This window comes from Diabrotica virgifera, chromosome 9 (assembly GCF_917563875.1).
Source record: "Diabrotica virgifera virgifera chromosome 9, PGI_DIABVI_V3a".
Lineage (NCBI taxonomy): Eukaryota > Metazoa > Arthropoda > Insecta > Coleoptera > Chrysomelidae > Diabrotica > Diabrotica virgifera.
In genome coordinates, this window is record NC_065451.1 from 189,468,583 (window position 1) to 189,484,982 (window position 16,400).

Here is a 16,400-nt window from a genome sequence, read left to right on the forward strand (position 1 = left end):
ACGAAATTTGAAAAAAATGAGGTACATCCATCAAAGAAACATGGAACAAACAAAGAAATATATTTAGTTGAATAGTATTAACAGTTAAACAATGGAATAATCAAATCAATAATGGTAATTCAGCAATATCTCACTATAGTCTAGTAAAATAAAATTACACTACATGTAAATCAAAATGTAAATTCGTACAGGTTGAAACGAATTTTATATCAAAGTTTAGGTGGGTACAAAAGATATTTTCAAGAAAGTATCCAAATCATACAAGGGGATCATTGTTTAAAATCATACAAGGGGTCATTTTTGCAAAAAATTTACTTTTTTAACTGCTGAGGTCATTCAATTACTAATAAAGGTTTATAGGACTGTTTTCTGCAAAATTTAAGGGTAAATCTTTCACATAAGACTTACTAAATTAAATTTGACCCCCTATTTATTTAAATAATAATACATAAAACTTTAAAAACAAATTTGCAAATAATTATTTTTAACGTTTTAAATAAGCACTATAAAATATTTTATTTTACAGGAGAAGTTGCGCTATGTTATCAGTATTAATAAAAAAAAATTGGTCCAAAAATATTTAATATTTTTTGAGTTATTGAATTTGTTTATTTAATAATCATTCAAAAATCATTGTATAATAATACAGTTTCTCTTCAATTGTGAACCAACTTAAAACCTGTAGCATATATGATACAGGTGTAATTCGATTTGTTTTCAATATAATTTTCATGCCACGATTTTGTAGTTTCTGTAGTTGATTGAGTTTATTTAAATTAAACATATACAATATAGTTGCGCAGTACTCATAATGCGGCTGAATAATTGAATTAAAAACTGTAATTTTAGCTTGAGTCGATATATTTTGTGATATTCGGCTAAAAAAAATATAGTTTTTTCGTTATTTTCCGGACAATATATTCAAAATGATGATCAAAATTCAAACAACTATCAATTTGAAACCTCAAATATTTAACACATCTTACAATACCAATCTTTTCATTTTTTACTTGTAGCAGAATGTTATCAGTATTTAATTGGCTATATTTGTGTTTTGTTGTAAAGATCATTGCTTTAGTTTTGGAAATATTTCAAATATCAAACTGATGACTTTATCGATACCAATAAAGTTATTTACATACAAAGTATTGGAGAATCGAAAAATTTCGCAAAAATAGTAATTCACTCAGTGGCGTACAATTTGGGAAGGGTCAATAATTCACTATCCCCTGTCGTACGCCTTTGACACTAGCTAGAAACGTTTATTAATCACAATTTAATAGGGTATATAATAGCCACACTTTCTGCCAAGTATGATAAGGATACGTCAAATAGTTTGAAAGTATATGGTAACAATAATTTTTAAATTTTTAAATAAAACACCCTGTAACTCAGTAAGTAGCCACATTTTATTTAAGAGATTTTAGTTAAATCTTAATATTTTTAGGTCTAGAATCTACAACTCACAGATTCGACATTCTTAATAAAATTTAACCCTAAAAGGGCCTGTAGTAATATAACTCAAAGAAAAAAAAAAGAAGAAAAAACGACAAAAAAATTTTGTTAATTAGTAAAAAATTCCCAGCAACCCAATTATCTAAACGTCATTTCAAAATACTTAATCCCCGCTACGTTATTAAAAAAACAAATTATAAACAAATTTGAATAATTTTCAAATGTCATTTTAGGGGAGAGTTTAATTGAAATTTAAATTTATCAATACACTTATCGAAAATATACATAAAAATAATGCGATCTTAATCAGGTGAATCTTTTTTTGACAACAACCGCGTTTTTGCAATTGAAAATATAGTAACATTTAAGAAACAAAGGGTACCCCCCGTTAAGATAGGCAAAATGCCCTCACTCCCAGAATTCAATTTTATTAATTTTTTTACTTTCTATGCAACTAAAAAATAAGATAACGCGGATTTTTAGCTCGCCACCCCCCTTACCCCTCCCCCCACAGCCAAAAACGTAGATTTTTAGAATTAATTTTTTTTAGTTGGGTTGCAATTGATTTAAAAATTTCAAAAAATTCACACGTGTAGCTGAGGCTTTCACAAAACATGTCCATTTTTTATGGACCCATGGGTCGAGTGTACATAACCTCAAATTTTTTTTTAACCTTTTTAAAACCTATAACTTTTTTTCGGAGAGAGCTACAGGTCCAATTTTTTTTGCATTTTGTGTATTTTATCAAAAGCTATGTATCTGATTTTTTTCAGATTTTTCTGTCAGGTGCGCCATCTTGAAAAATCAAGAAAACTGTTTTTTTAGGGGGTTTTTGGGGATTTTCTCCATTTTATAGACTGCAACATAGATCAACTCAAGGTTTTATTAATAGATTATGTATAATTTAAAATAACTGAGTATATTAGGATATTCAAAAGTTGGGCGAAACACTTTTAAACCCCCCAAAATCCATGTTTTTTTAAAGTATTGTAAGGATTTTTGCGGGTCTAATTATATTTTTTGTGGTCGATACAGCCTGAATATTTTTTTAATTTTTATTACGTTCTATATGATTTTAAAAAATAGGAGTCACTGTAATTTTAGCCCACTTCCCCTATTCCCCCTCCCCCACAGCCAAAAATGTCAATTTTTCGATTTTATTTTTTTTTAAGTTGGTTTGCAATTACAAATGTTATTCTGAAGCTATTTCTTTGTGGCATTTTTGTAATTAACTATTCTAAATGGTCATTTTTTTTAGTTAAATTGTGTAAATTTAATAATTAATAATTATTAAATTATAATTTACAAAAAATTCACACGCACAAGCTGAGGCTTTTACAGATCATCTATTTTTATGGACCCGAAGGTCGAGTGTACATATTATAACCTCTTTTTTTTTGTTTTTAATAGGTACGTATATTTTTTTGGTGATGGCTGCATGTCTATTTTTTGTGTTTTGTGTATTTTATCAAAAACTATATTTCTGACTTTTTCAGATTTTTCCGTAAGGTGCGCCATCTTCAAAAATCCGCAAAACTGATTTGTTCGGTGCTTTTTAGGGATTTTCTCCATTTTATATACTTCAAAATAGATTAACTCAAGGTTTTTTTTATAGGTTATGTAGGAATAATTTGAAATAACTGAGTTTTTAGGTATATTTTATATAATTTGCTATTGAATAAACTTAAAAACCACCTGCTGGTTTTCACAATCATAAACTTGCCAGGATGACACGTTCCACAATTAAAATTACGTTTTACAATTAAAAGTTCCCCTGTTTCCATACCTACGTCAAAGTTTGTCCGACTAGATACCATTAACGCGGGATCCAGGCTTAATATTTTTTGAGATAAATACAGCCTGAATATTCTTTTTTTCGTTTTTTTTTACGTTTGATGTGTTTAAAAATAAGCCTTAGCTCAATTTTAGCCCTCGTCCCTCTCAACCTGCCCAATAAATCATCATTTTTTCGTTTTCATTTTTTTTTCTCAGTATATCTGTTGCTCAGTTTGTCCTCAAGTAAACTACATTTAACAAAATAATTTCAAATTTTTGCAATATTTTTGTATAAAGTAAATATGTCATTGTGATATCTTTTAGGTAGGATACAAAAAACCAAAATAAAACAGAATAATCAATTTAAGAAAAATACATTATTTTAATATATCATACTTCTTGTCGTTTTGTGAATCAAAACATTTTGTTCTTTGTTCATTAGTTTGTATTTAGTAGGTACCCTAATATTACCTTACATTATACATATTGTAATTATTCAAATATGTGCTTGTACCATCTACATAACCTATATCTCTGCTCTGCCTATTAAAATGTCATTTTGCTTCACGTTTACTGCCACGTAAAACACCATAAAAAGAATAAAGAATGTATTACCAAAGAATATATAGCTTCGTATATACCCTTAGCGTATTCGGAGAGTATATTCGTTGGTATTACACTTTACAGTTCTAAAGTCTTCATCGCTGTCTTCGTCTATTACAGGTATAACATCTGTATTGTCAAAGAGTTTTGTAAGATATTCTGCTGGCTTGATGATTTTTGTAAAATATCTTCCATGCGATAAATATCATATTATGGCAGCTACATGCGAACAACAGCCTATGGTTATGTTGCCGTTTCCGCAACTCACATCTACAACAGTATCTATCGTTTAATGTTTTCCAAACCATCTTCGTTTGGCTCATATTGCAAATAGTCCATGCTGTATGCTTGTCCCCATTAGGTAAATTATTCCGATTCATTTTTTTGCACAAACTTGCTCAAAAACAGGTCCTTATAACAAATCCACAAGGTGAAAGGCAGTACCGCGGTCGGAAAATTGTTTAAACAATTTTTTAAACGAATTCAAAAAATCAATTTTTTCACTTAGGACAAATTTGTTTTAGATTCTCTGGATCAACCTGAGCAAAAAAGGCCTCTTGTGATTTTTCTATAAAATTAACTGTTGTCGAGTTACATGCAATTTAAAATTTGAAAAACGCGAAAATAGCCATTTTCAAGGCTTTAACTCGATTAAAAATTATTATTATGAAAGTCATAAAGTGACCAACTCAAAGTTTATATGTATTCGTTATAAAAGGTTATATGTATTGTACACTCGACCTACGGGTCTAAAAAAATAGATATGTTTTTTAGAAGCCTCATAAAATTTTTAAATTAATTGCAACTTTACTAAACAAAAAAAAAAATAGAAAAATTGACGTTTTTGTGGGGGCAGGGGAGGGGGTGGTGGGCTAAAAATGCGATTAGTCTTATTTTTTAATCACATATAACGTAAAAAAATGAAAAAAAATATTCAGGCTGTATCGATCTCAAAAAATATCATTAAGCCCGCAAAAACCCTTACATAACTTAAAAAAACATGGTTTTTGGGGGGGTTTAAAAGTGGTTTGCCCAATTTTTGATAATCCTAAAATAGTTATTTCAAATTATACATAAACTATTAAAAAAACCTTCAGTTGATCTATGTTGCAGTCTATAAAATGGAGAAAATCCCTAAAAACCCCCTAAAAATACAGTTTTCCTGATTTTTCAAGATGGCGCACCTAACGGAAAAATCTGAAAAAAATCAGAGAGATAGACTTTGATAAAATACACAAAATGCAAAAAAAACTGGACCTGTAGCCCCCTCCAAAAAAAAGTTATAGGTTTTAAAAAGTTAAAAAAAAATTTGAGGTTATGTACACTCGGCCTACGGGTCCATAAAAAATAGACATGTTTTGTAAAAGCCTCAGCTACACGTGTGAATTTTTTGAAATTTTTAAATCGATTGCAACCCAACTAAAAAAAATTAAATCTAAAAATCTACGTTTTTGGCTGTGGGGGGAGGGGTAAGGGGGGTGGCGAGCTAAAAATCCGCGTTATCTCATTTTTTAGTTGCATAGAACTTAAAAAAAATTATAAAATTGAATTCTGGGAGTGAGGGCATTTTGCCTATCTTAACGGGGGGTACCCTTTAATATCTCAAAAAATATTAAATATTTTTCGACCAATTTTTTTTGCTTAATACTGGTAATATAACGCAACTTAGTCTGTAAAATGAAATATTTTATAGTGTTTATTTAAAACGCTAAAAATATTTTTTTGCAAATTTGTTTCTAAAGTTTTATATACATTTATTTAAATAAGTAGGGGGTCAAATTTAATTTAGTAAGTCTTGTGAAAGATTTACCCTTCAACTTTGCAGAAAAGAATCCCATAGACCTTCACTAATAAGTGAATTACCTCAGCAGTTAAAAAAGTATTTTTTTTTTGCAAAAATGACCCCTTTTTAATTATTTAAACAATGATCCCCTTGTATGATTTGGATACTTTTTTGAAAATATCTTTTGTACCCACCTAAACTTTGATGTAAAATTTGTTTTAACCTGTACGAATTTACATTTTGACTTTTTTTTATTTTATTAGGCTACTATCACAAACCTACTCTTGGAACTGTAATTAAAGTAAAATTAAACCTGGACAACCTTTTTATCATGAGACTGTCAGAGTAGACCTCAGCACACCAAGAACACGATTGATTTGAAAAAAACTCATACAGAAGTAAAAACTTCAAATTGTATTCTGGTATAAAATTGTTTATTAAAACTATCTAAAAAGTCATCCAAATGGATTGCAAAACGTTTTCGTTCTAATTCAGAACATCTTCAGTGCATTCTGCAGAGTAGTTTGAAACTAGCACACTATTTAAAGTGGTAACCCCAGGTTTACATATTATTATATATCAATAGAATATGTTGACTACAAGTCGATGTTGTTAGATATAATAGAATACATGCCTAAAGGGCAACATGCTTCCCTCCTCGAAAATGCTAGGTACTTGCCAGTTCAATGGGCACATGTTGCTTGGTCTGTGCCCATTGAACTGGCAAGTATCTAGCATTTTCGAGCAGGGAAGCATGTTGCCCTTTAGGCATGTATTCTATTATATTTAACAACATTGACTTGTAGTCAACATATTCTATTGATATATAATATGTAAACCATATATTATGGGGTTACCACTTTAAATAGTGTGCTTGTGTGCCACAGAAGAAATGGCATCGAAATCAAAACAAAATAAATATAAAGATTTATATGATGCAGTTAAGAAAGCATACCCCGCAAAATCTTGGTCCAATGCTATTTAAATGCATTCATTTTTTTCGAATACCAAGAAAACTAATAAAGGTTTTTGAAAAATTTAAACGCAGATTGAAAGACTGCATTATTGCCGAGGGCCAAAAGTTCCTGAAATCATATATAATGTTTATTTTAATAAGTTACAGGGGTGAAAAAAAAAGAAAAAATTTTGTCTGATTTTTCATTTCAAATATTTCATTCAAAAGAAACCTTTGGTTTATTCTAAGGGACTTTCAACCCTCGGTAATAATGTAACCTTTTATTCTGCGTTTAAATTTTTCAAATATATTTATTAGTTTTCTCAGGATTCGAAAAAAATTAATGCATTTAAATAGCATTGGAGCAAGATTTTACGCCTACAACCTCATATTTGATTAAAAAACAGAAATAATATTGATTTTTTTTAAATCAATGAAAGGGGGGTCGTGAGTTGCAGCGACAACGTCGACATTAGGGGTCGTCTCTAAATCGAGGGGTCTTCTCTAAACGACGAATTATGACGGAGGGGGGAGGAGGGTATTATGGCAATGACAATAATACCCAGGAAGACGACAATGTTTGATTTTATGACAGACAAACTTGTTGTTTATGACAGACAAATTTGTTTCATATTTGAACAAACTACTAAACAAAACTGAAGTGTGTGTGCAACTTGTGTTTATCATTTTTGTTCGAACGGACTTGCTCATCGAACAAAACTGTCAAGCAATAACTCAATTTGTGGATGCCTTTACAAGCTAATAATGTAAATGTTGCTGATTTAATATCAACTTTGAAATAAACTATAAACCAAATAGATATTTTTTTAACCCTCCAGCAGATATGGAAATACAATCTAATATTATTTAGCCTGTCGACTGGAGGATTAATGGCATTACTATTATTTGATTATTCCACTGTTCTTGATAAATCTACTGAATATTTAACTGAAACTACTTCGTTCCAATATATAAATAAATATAAGAAAATAGCTTCAGAACAACCTATAAATATTGCCATTCACCTTTTTCAATAGTAGCTGTTCTATATTGTGAGTCTTCTAAGATCGTGTTTATAGACCTCTCTACATCAAACTTCGATTTTATTATAATATTGACTAAATCATTCCTAGAAATGTTAACAGACTCCAGGGTTGTATTAATCTGAGCAATACAAGATGTTAATTTGGCTCTATCACTATCTGATAATTCAGCCTCTTGCTCATCTTCTTCTTTAATGTCCCCCTCGGAACTTCTCTGTGACATGTCTCTGTTATAAATGAACTGTTTATTGCTCGGGGATTCAAAAAAATCATCATCCACAGAATGTCCATAAACATCGTCGTAGCCGTCGTAGTCTACAAAATAAAATACATTTAAGAATGCTACAATGTTATGTATGGTAAATAGAGTTACATACCATCTGAATAGTCCATATTTCTAATATCTCTGTGTCGCGCCATGATGCTGAGAATATATTTTATATATAGTTAACTAAGTTATAGTTTTATAATTAAAACATATTTTAGAATGAATTCTATAAACACTAGCGAAATAAATTAACTTTTTGATTTTACGTCATGCAAATTGTCACTTTGTCACATTTTCATAAATGACGACAATTATTGATGACATATGAACTTTGTGACTTTGACACCTGTCAAACTTTCTCCCAAATCATTCCATAGGCGTTGTGCTTTGGTTTTCAAAGCCGCTACATTACAGATAAATAAATTTATTTATTCATAGTTTGTTTTAAATTAGATCCCCTGAAGAAATAGAGAGATATTGCAAATTTAACACAGCCTACGTTGCGCTATTTACACCGCGCTATGTTGACAGAATTGACATTTCTCAGACGTTTCATAAATGCAGATATTGCTTAACATTTTGGTTGCGGTATTTTACGGCTCGATTAAGATTAGTTGTTGTTTATCTAATTTGTACTCAAAATCCAGAATTTAATTTAGATGGAAGAAAGGTTTGTATTTTCTTCCAAATATCGAGCAAGAGAAACAAATGATCCTTGAATCCTTGATCCTCTTCATGTTTTCCTGATCTAACGTAAAATTTTCTGGAGAAGTCAATGGATTTTGACATAAAACTTGTTTTAATAAACACAAATCGTCATCAGACGTAAATCTACTTTGCTACTGTCTGAGGTACCCATTTTAGCAAATTATTACGAATAAATTTGGTTTAAATGAAAGGTAAACAACAAACATAACCTGAAAACAAAATAGCGCAACGAATACCGCACAGCGTAACGACTCCCCTAATAACGGCAGGCCGTATTTCCAATAACGCAGCGTAAGCTAGATATCACATCTGCGCATGCTCTACTGTCAAAATAACGCGTGCTGTAATACAGCAAGTGCAAAAAGACTCAGCAATATCTCTCTAATATTTTCAGTACAAAAAGTAATAGGCCTGGATCCCGCGTACCAAAAAAAGTTAATTAACAGCAAGCTGAAAATTTGTTAATTGTCGTAATGCAGTAGTCGGACCAGTGCCGGTTTATGCACTGGGCGCTTGGGGCGGGCGGCCAGGGGCCCGTACGGACCCCTTCCTTTTACTAATAAAAAAAGTAAAGTCCGCTAAATAATCTACTTATTTTCCAAAATAGAAAAAAAAACGACGAAATACCTACGATTTCGAAATGGTCTGATTTTAAGACTGATGACTTTATAAAAACTGCGAACTTTTAAACCAAAAAGTGATTTCTTAGAACGTTATAAAAACATGTTTGAAGATGTAGAAAAAGCTTATTATAGAAGATTAAATAAAAGCAACTTTTATAGAAGAAAACCCAATGGAGGCAAAGAAAAGAGATTGGCTAATATACGGCGCAAGTGTTAAAGCTGTTTATTGTTACTCATACAAATTATTTTCAATTGAAAAAATAGTTTAACTGAGTTTGGATGGACCCACTGGAAACATTTGAATATTTTGCTCAAATCTCACGAAGAAAGTAAATTTCATCTGAACTCTATGGTTACATAAATCATTGATTGGAGTTATAGACGCTGTCTTGAAAGAGCAAGTAAAATGCGAAGCTAACTATTGGATAAACGTCCTAAGAAGAGTTGTTGTCACTACTAAATGACTTGCTTCTCAAGGACTAGCTTTCCGTTGATGCAATGAGGATTTAACGAGTCATCATAAAGGAAATTACAGTTGTCTTGTATACTTGGCTAAATTTGACTACATCTTAGCTGAGCATTTACAACGGAATGCGAATAAATGAAAAGGTTCAGTTAGCTATCTGTCTCACCAAATTTGCAATGAATTTTTGGAAGTAATGAAATCAAAGCTTGTAGAAACTTTTGACGCTGTAAATGCTTTAGTTAAAAACTAGGGATCTATCAAACCTATTTTTTCCAGTTAAGCAATAACAGAGACGAAAAATTAGCAATTAAAAATGAAGCCAAGACACTGCAGAATAAAATCTTTGAGACAGCTCTATTGACACTGATTTTGACAAAAACTTTGGAACGAGTTAATGCAAAAGCAATACGTGAACGTGAAGAAACTGTGGACTTAAACGTGTCAATTGGAGTAGAAATAATGGCTAATGACAATATATTTTGAAATTTGTTGGAGACGTAAGAAATATGTCAAGCGAAATTGAACTAGAAGCCAAAAATATTTGTTTTTCGAAGACGAGGATATATGTTGTTCTGAAGCTATTTCCTTGTGGCATTTTTATGATTAATTATTTATATGGGAAATAAGCCACAATTAAAATGAAAAAAATAATTTTATTAACGTTTCGACGTCCAAATCGGGTGCCGTTGTCAAAATACAAAATATTACTAAAATAAACTAAAGTGTTGTTGCTAAGCAAAAAAATTCTTCTAATAATTTATTTAATTTCACTCATTTATATTGGCAATTCAGACATATATTATACATTTTAAAGTAGAAGACTTTAAAATGATATTGCCAATATTTATGAGTTGCGTTCCTGGGACGACTTACTGAAAGATAGTTCATTCGATTACATGAAATTAACCCCAATTTTGAGAGTATTTATATTTATTTAATTAATTTTGAGAGTAAATTAATGTAAGACCAAATACTTACGATGTCGGGATAGTATCACAGGGTTTTTTCCTGGTTTTCCCTTGTGATTTACTATGAAGTCTCTAACGCGAGAATTTTACTGTCGTTGCATTTGGTTGTCTTTTTAAAGACATATCACATGCTATAATTTTTTATGACGGATATTCTTGAGTTGGGGTTAATTTCATGTAATCGAATGAACTATCTTTCAGTAAGTCGTCCCAGGAACGCAACTCATAAATATTGGCAATATCATTTTAAAGTCTTCTACTTTAAAATGTATAATATATGTCTGAATTGCCAATATAAATGAGTGAAATTAAATAAATTATTAGAAGAATTTTTTTGCTTAGCAACAACACTTTAGTTTATTTTAGTAATATTTTGTATTTTGACAACGGCACCCGATTTGGACGTCGAAACGTTAATAAAATTATTTTTTTCATTTTAATTGTGGCTTATTTCCCATATAAATAATTAACGAGGATATATGCTACAAAGATGTTACATCAGCTGTTAGATGATTTTCTACGGTAGATAAAGAAGCAGTCAAGACGTGAATTAATACTTTATATGTGAAATATAAAAAAATATGTTGATGAAACCAAAGAGAACTTGCATAATGGAATTACCCATTCTATAACATTATGCCAAAAGTTAAATAAACATTTATAAAATTTGGTATGATCCAGGATGTAAATATTGTACCTAAAGGTAACATTTCCCAATATTTTACCTTTACTGCGAGTTTATTTCACGATACCAACTTCTAATGCATCAGGCGAGTGGTCCTTTTCGGCTTTAAAAAGAATAAAAATATATTTAACGCCAAATTTGGGTCAAGAAAATCTAGACGCATATCACTATTGTATTATAGTAAATGAAGACCTAGAGCAACTGAATTGTGATAGTATCATCTGACAGATTGCTAATGCCTAATTAAGCAAAAAAGTGATCTAATTTTTGTCATATGTATTTTTTAGAATATATTTTTTTGTTTGCCATGTGTTGTTTTGTGTAACTTTCTATTTTTTTTTTATACATTTTTAAATGTATTTTTTGGAATATTTTTAGGTTTGCTATTCTTCTTGTTTGCTAAAAATTGTGTATGGATTTTACGGGTATAAATACATGAATGGTTTTCTTGTAAAAAAATCTGACAACGAATAGCAATTAAGGGGCCCCCAAATATTCAGCGCCCAGGGCCCGAAATTAGGTTAAACCGGCACTGAGTCGGACAAACCTTGATGTATGGGAACACTGGAACAGGGGAAGATATTGTGGAACGTGATTTTAATTGTGAAACGTGTCATCCTGACAAGTTTATGAGTGTAAAAACTAGCATATTGTTTTTTAAGTTTATTCAACAGGAAACTTTATATGTATATGCCCGCTTTACACCAACAATAAATTGATGAAGAAATTGACCAACTTCTTCAATGTAAAATTTGACGTGTACAAAATATAATTTTATATCCAATTTTGCCGTGAATAAAAAGACAATGAAGAAATTTGACGAAATAAAACATGTCCTTTGTTCTATTTCGTCAAATTCCTTCATTTTCTTTTGATTCACGGTAAAATCACAGATTCACATATACAGAGTGAGTTTTATGTATGGAAACAATCAATTATCTCGAAAACGGCTAAGACGATTTTTATATATTTTGGTAGGTAGGGGTTTTCCAATGCGGTCGGTATTATAGTGCTAATTACATTGTTGTCATATTTTCCGTTTTTCTGGAAATCTAATGAACTTTCTTATTTAAATGGAACACCCTGTATACTTTTTGCGTTTTGAAGTCCTTAAGAAATACTGATTATTTTTTATGTTATATTCTCTATACCTAAATGCCATAATTTCGGAGTTATTGCTACATTTATTTAAAAAAAAATTTAACAAATTATAAAAATCAATTTTTTTGGCCCGGGTAAACACTATTTTAGGTTGTTTGGATCATTGGGAACAAAAAAGATCTTTTGTAATTTTCTCTGAAATTAATCGTTTCCGAGTTATAAATAATTTAAAACTGAAAAAAATCGAATAATGACGATTTTCAAGGTTCAAGAACACAAATTAACAATGTTACTTTTGAAATTGCGAAGTACCGAAATTCAAGCTCAAGGCTTATTTTATCAGCTACCGATAAGTAATTTGAGATTGTTTCATTTTAAAACATTGTTTTTAGTTGTTAATGCAGCCCGATCGCCCGTCCTCTCATATGCACTTCATTAAAATTAAAAAGCAATGTTATACAATAAAAGGAGGCAAAAAATCTTATGGTAAGCTATTAGAAGAAGAGTTGGACTTGAATTTAGATACTTTGGAATTTTAAGAATTATATTTTTTACTTGTGTTCTTGAACCTTGAATATCGTCATTATTCGATTTTTTTCAGTTTTAAATTGTTTATAACTCGGAAACGATTAAATTAAAATTAATTAAGAGAAAAATTACAAAAGATCTTTTTTGTTCCCAATGATCCAAACAACCTAAAATAGTGTTTACCCGGGCCAAAAAAATTGATTTTTATAATTTGTTAAATTTTTTTTTAAATAAATGTAGCAATAATTCCGAAATTATCGAATTTAGGGATATAGGGAATAGGGAATATAACATAAAAAATAATAAGTATTTCTCAAGGACTTCAAAACGCAAAAAATATACAGGGTGTTCCGTTTGAAATAAGAAAGTTCATTAGATTTCCAGAAAAACGGAAAATATGACAACAATGTAATTAGCACTATAATATCTACCGCATTAGAAAACCCGTACCTACCAAAATATATAAAAATTGTCTTAGCCGTTTTCGAGATAATTGAGTGTTTCCATACATAAAACTCACTCTGTATATACTTCCACTTTAGGTGATCTGTGGGTAAAAATAAATGTCAAATTGTGTTTGGTACCACAAACCATGATACTATAAATAACTTTATTTATAGTATCATGCCACAAACTATACATTTTGTACACGTCAAATTTGGCCTTGAATAAATTCGTCAATTTCTTGATCAATCTATATTGTTGGTGTAAAGCGGTTATAATATATGAAAAAATGTTTGTCCGACAGCTATGTTAGGCATTTTAATAAGTCCGACACGTAGAACATATCTTCTTCTTCTTCTTTTTTGTTTTTGGTTTCGCTGCAAGGCGATTACCAGCACGATTTATAAGCGATCTTGACGTAGTCTGGCTCTAAGCCATACCAAAATCGCTGACTATGTTCTTGTAAGGAAGCTTTTGATGAGGTGTGATGATTATAATTAAATGAGATTAATTGGGTCAGGTTAAGTATGATTAAAAATTAAAACATAAATTAAATGACAAATAGCAACATAATATAACACGGATACATATAAACAGTTGAGCCTTGCAATTTGTAAGCTTATTTTGTTAATTGCTAGAAAACGCATTGCAGTTTATAAGCTTATTTGGTTAATTGCAAGAAAACGCATAATTACATTGACTGATTCTTCCGTTAAGGAACTTAGAATATTGTATATAGAGAGCGGTGTTTTGAAGTTCATGGAAATAAATTTTGTGTATATATCAAAATTAGGAATCACATTAATCGGGCATTCAAAAAAGATGTGGTTTAGATCCTCGAGACGACCACATTCACAAAAAGGATTATCTTTTATATTCATTTTATACAGATGTTGTTTTGTTAAACAATGGCCTGTGCGCATTCTAATGATGGTGGTAGTGTGTCTTCTATTTCTATATGGAAAATTTGAATACCAAGGTTTTGTAGGAAAGAAGTCTTGAATTGTTTTGTATTGCGAAGTCTTCTTATGGACTAAAGATTTCCATTTTTCTTGGTACTCTTTTGTAATTTTTCCTCTGATGACTGATAGGGCATCCTGGGAATTCAGTTGTACTTCCATGGGTACATTCAGGTCTCTTCCTATTTTTGCCAGTATGTCAGCCTGGGTGTTACCAGATATATTAGAGTGTCCAGGTATCCAGGAAAGGAGAATTTTGGTACCATTCTCATTGGCTGAAGATATAAGTTTCTTTGTTTTTAGGGCCCTTATATCTGCTGAAGCAGATATGTTACATGTTTTAATATTGGTTATTGCATTGAGCGAATCAGAAAATATTATAGCTTTCTTTAGATGTTTTGTAGTTGCGACTTCCACCGCTTGATGTATTGCTATACTCTCTGCTTTGCTTATGCTTAGAGCTCCAGGAAGTCTTGAGGAGAAATTATATTCAATACTCGGGATGCATATCCCAAAACCTACCCTTTCTTTGTTTTTTGAGGCATCAGTATATATAAAGGTATGGTCTTTCCCATATTGTTCAGTAGTCATAAGGAATTTTTCTTTAATCATCGGGTCATATTTTTTGATATTACAATTTAGAATTGGAAGTGGATTCATTAGTGTATCATAGTCTAATTCATAGCATGGAAAATTTGGGCTTTTGTATATTTTTTTAAAATATGGAAAAAAATATTCTAATGCCGAAACCAAGTATGGTACATTATTCCTTGTATAAAAATTAGGTTTGTTTATAAGTCTTTTACGTATTTCAATTAGGAGTAATATTATGGGATGATTCTCAATAATGATGATTTTACTTAAAAATTTAGAGGCTAACAATAATCTTCTATGTTCTAGGTCCATTTGGGCAGACTCTGCCAAGATTGCCAAATTTGGTGTAGACTTCATGCACCCCAAACATATCTTAAGTCCCTCAAAAAATACTGCATTGAGTTTGTTGTTGCATTTTTGTGATATTGGGTTGAATAGGAAGGAACCATAATCGAGGTGAGATCTGATCAAGGCATTAAAAACCATTAGGAGTGTTCGTGGGTCAGCTCCCCACCAGACTCTACATATTGCACGTAGGATGTTAATATTTTTCTTTGCCTTGAGTATAATATTGTCAACATGTAAGTCCCATGATAGATGCTTATGAAAAATTATGCCTAGAAATTTCACTTCATTTTTTAGAGGAATGGCTGTGTTGTTGATTTTGATTTCTGTTAGATTATCTCTTCGCCTACCCTTTGTGAACCATACAGCTTCACATTTGTCTTTGGATAAGGACAAGTCATGTTCTGCAAGCCAGTGTAATGTGTTTTCCAATTCTTTGTTTATTTTACTTACCATGCTTTGGATATCATATCCCTTAATATACAAAACCAAGTCGTCTGCATATCCACATATTTTAACTTCATTATTGCTAATACAAAACAATTCTGCTATATAAATATTAAACAAAATGGTACTTAAGGGAGAACCTTGAGGTAGCCCCTTAGTTGCCATGAAAGGTCCCAAAAAGTCACCATCATTAGATCTTGAATATAAAAGTCTGTTCTGTAAAATTTTGAACACAATATTATTTATTGCAGATGGAATATTTCGAAGTTTTAGTTTGCTATAAAGTTTGTATATATTGACATTATCATATGCTGCTTTGATATCAAGAAAGATGGCCAAAACCGATTGGGAGGATTCAAAGGCTTCCACAATTGTGGAATGAAGGATGGTCAAGTTGTCAGCAGTGCCTCTTCCTTTTCTAAAACCTGTCTGATGGTTGGTGAATGAACAGTTATGTTCTAAGGACCAATCTAGGCGATTCTTGATTAATATTTCTAATGTTTTAAGCACACATGAGGATAAAACTATTGGTCTGAAACTACTGGCCAAGAGTGGATTTTTGTGTGGCTTTAAGATATTTATAACATTATGGTTTTTCCAATCTTCAGGCAGGTTGTCACCATTTAGACAATTATTGTAGATATTCAAC

The 16,400-nt window shown here is 30.9% G+C and overlaps 1 protein-coding gene across 4 annotated transcripts in view; it reads right to left on the reverse strand.

The window, feature by feature from the left end:
• Window positions 1-8,220, reverse strand: part of LOC114329009 (protein HBS1) — a 41,902-nt gene extending 33,682 nt beyond the window's left edge. For all 4 annotated transcript variants that reach the window (XM_028278023.2, XM_028278022.2, XM_028278021.2 and 1 more), the window contains exons 1-2: window positions 7,993-8,220; window positions 7,598-7,930 (exon numbers count right to left, since the gene is read on the reverse strand). In XM_028278023.2, coding sequence (XP_028133824.2) covers window positions 7,598-7,930; window positions 7,993-8,035 — 376 coding nt within the window. In that variant the 5' untranslated portion in view covers window positions 8,036-8,220. The remainder of the gene's footprint in view (window positions 1-7,597; window positions 7,931-7,992) is intronic.
• Window positions 8,221-16,400: the final 8,180 nt, after the last annotated feature.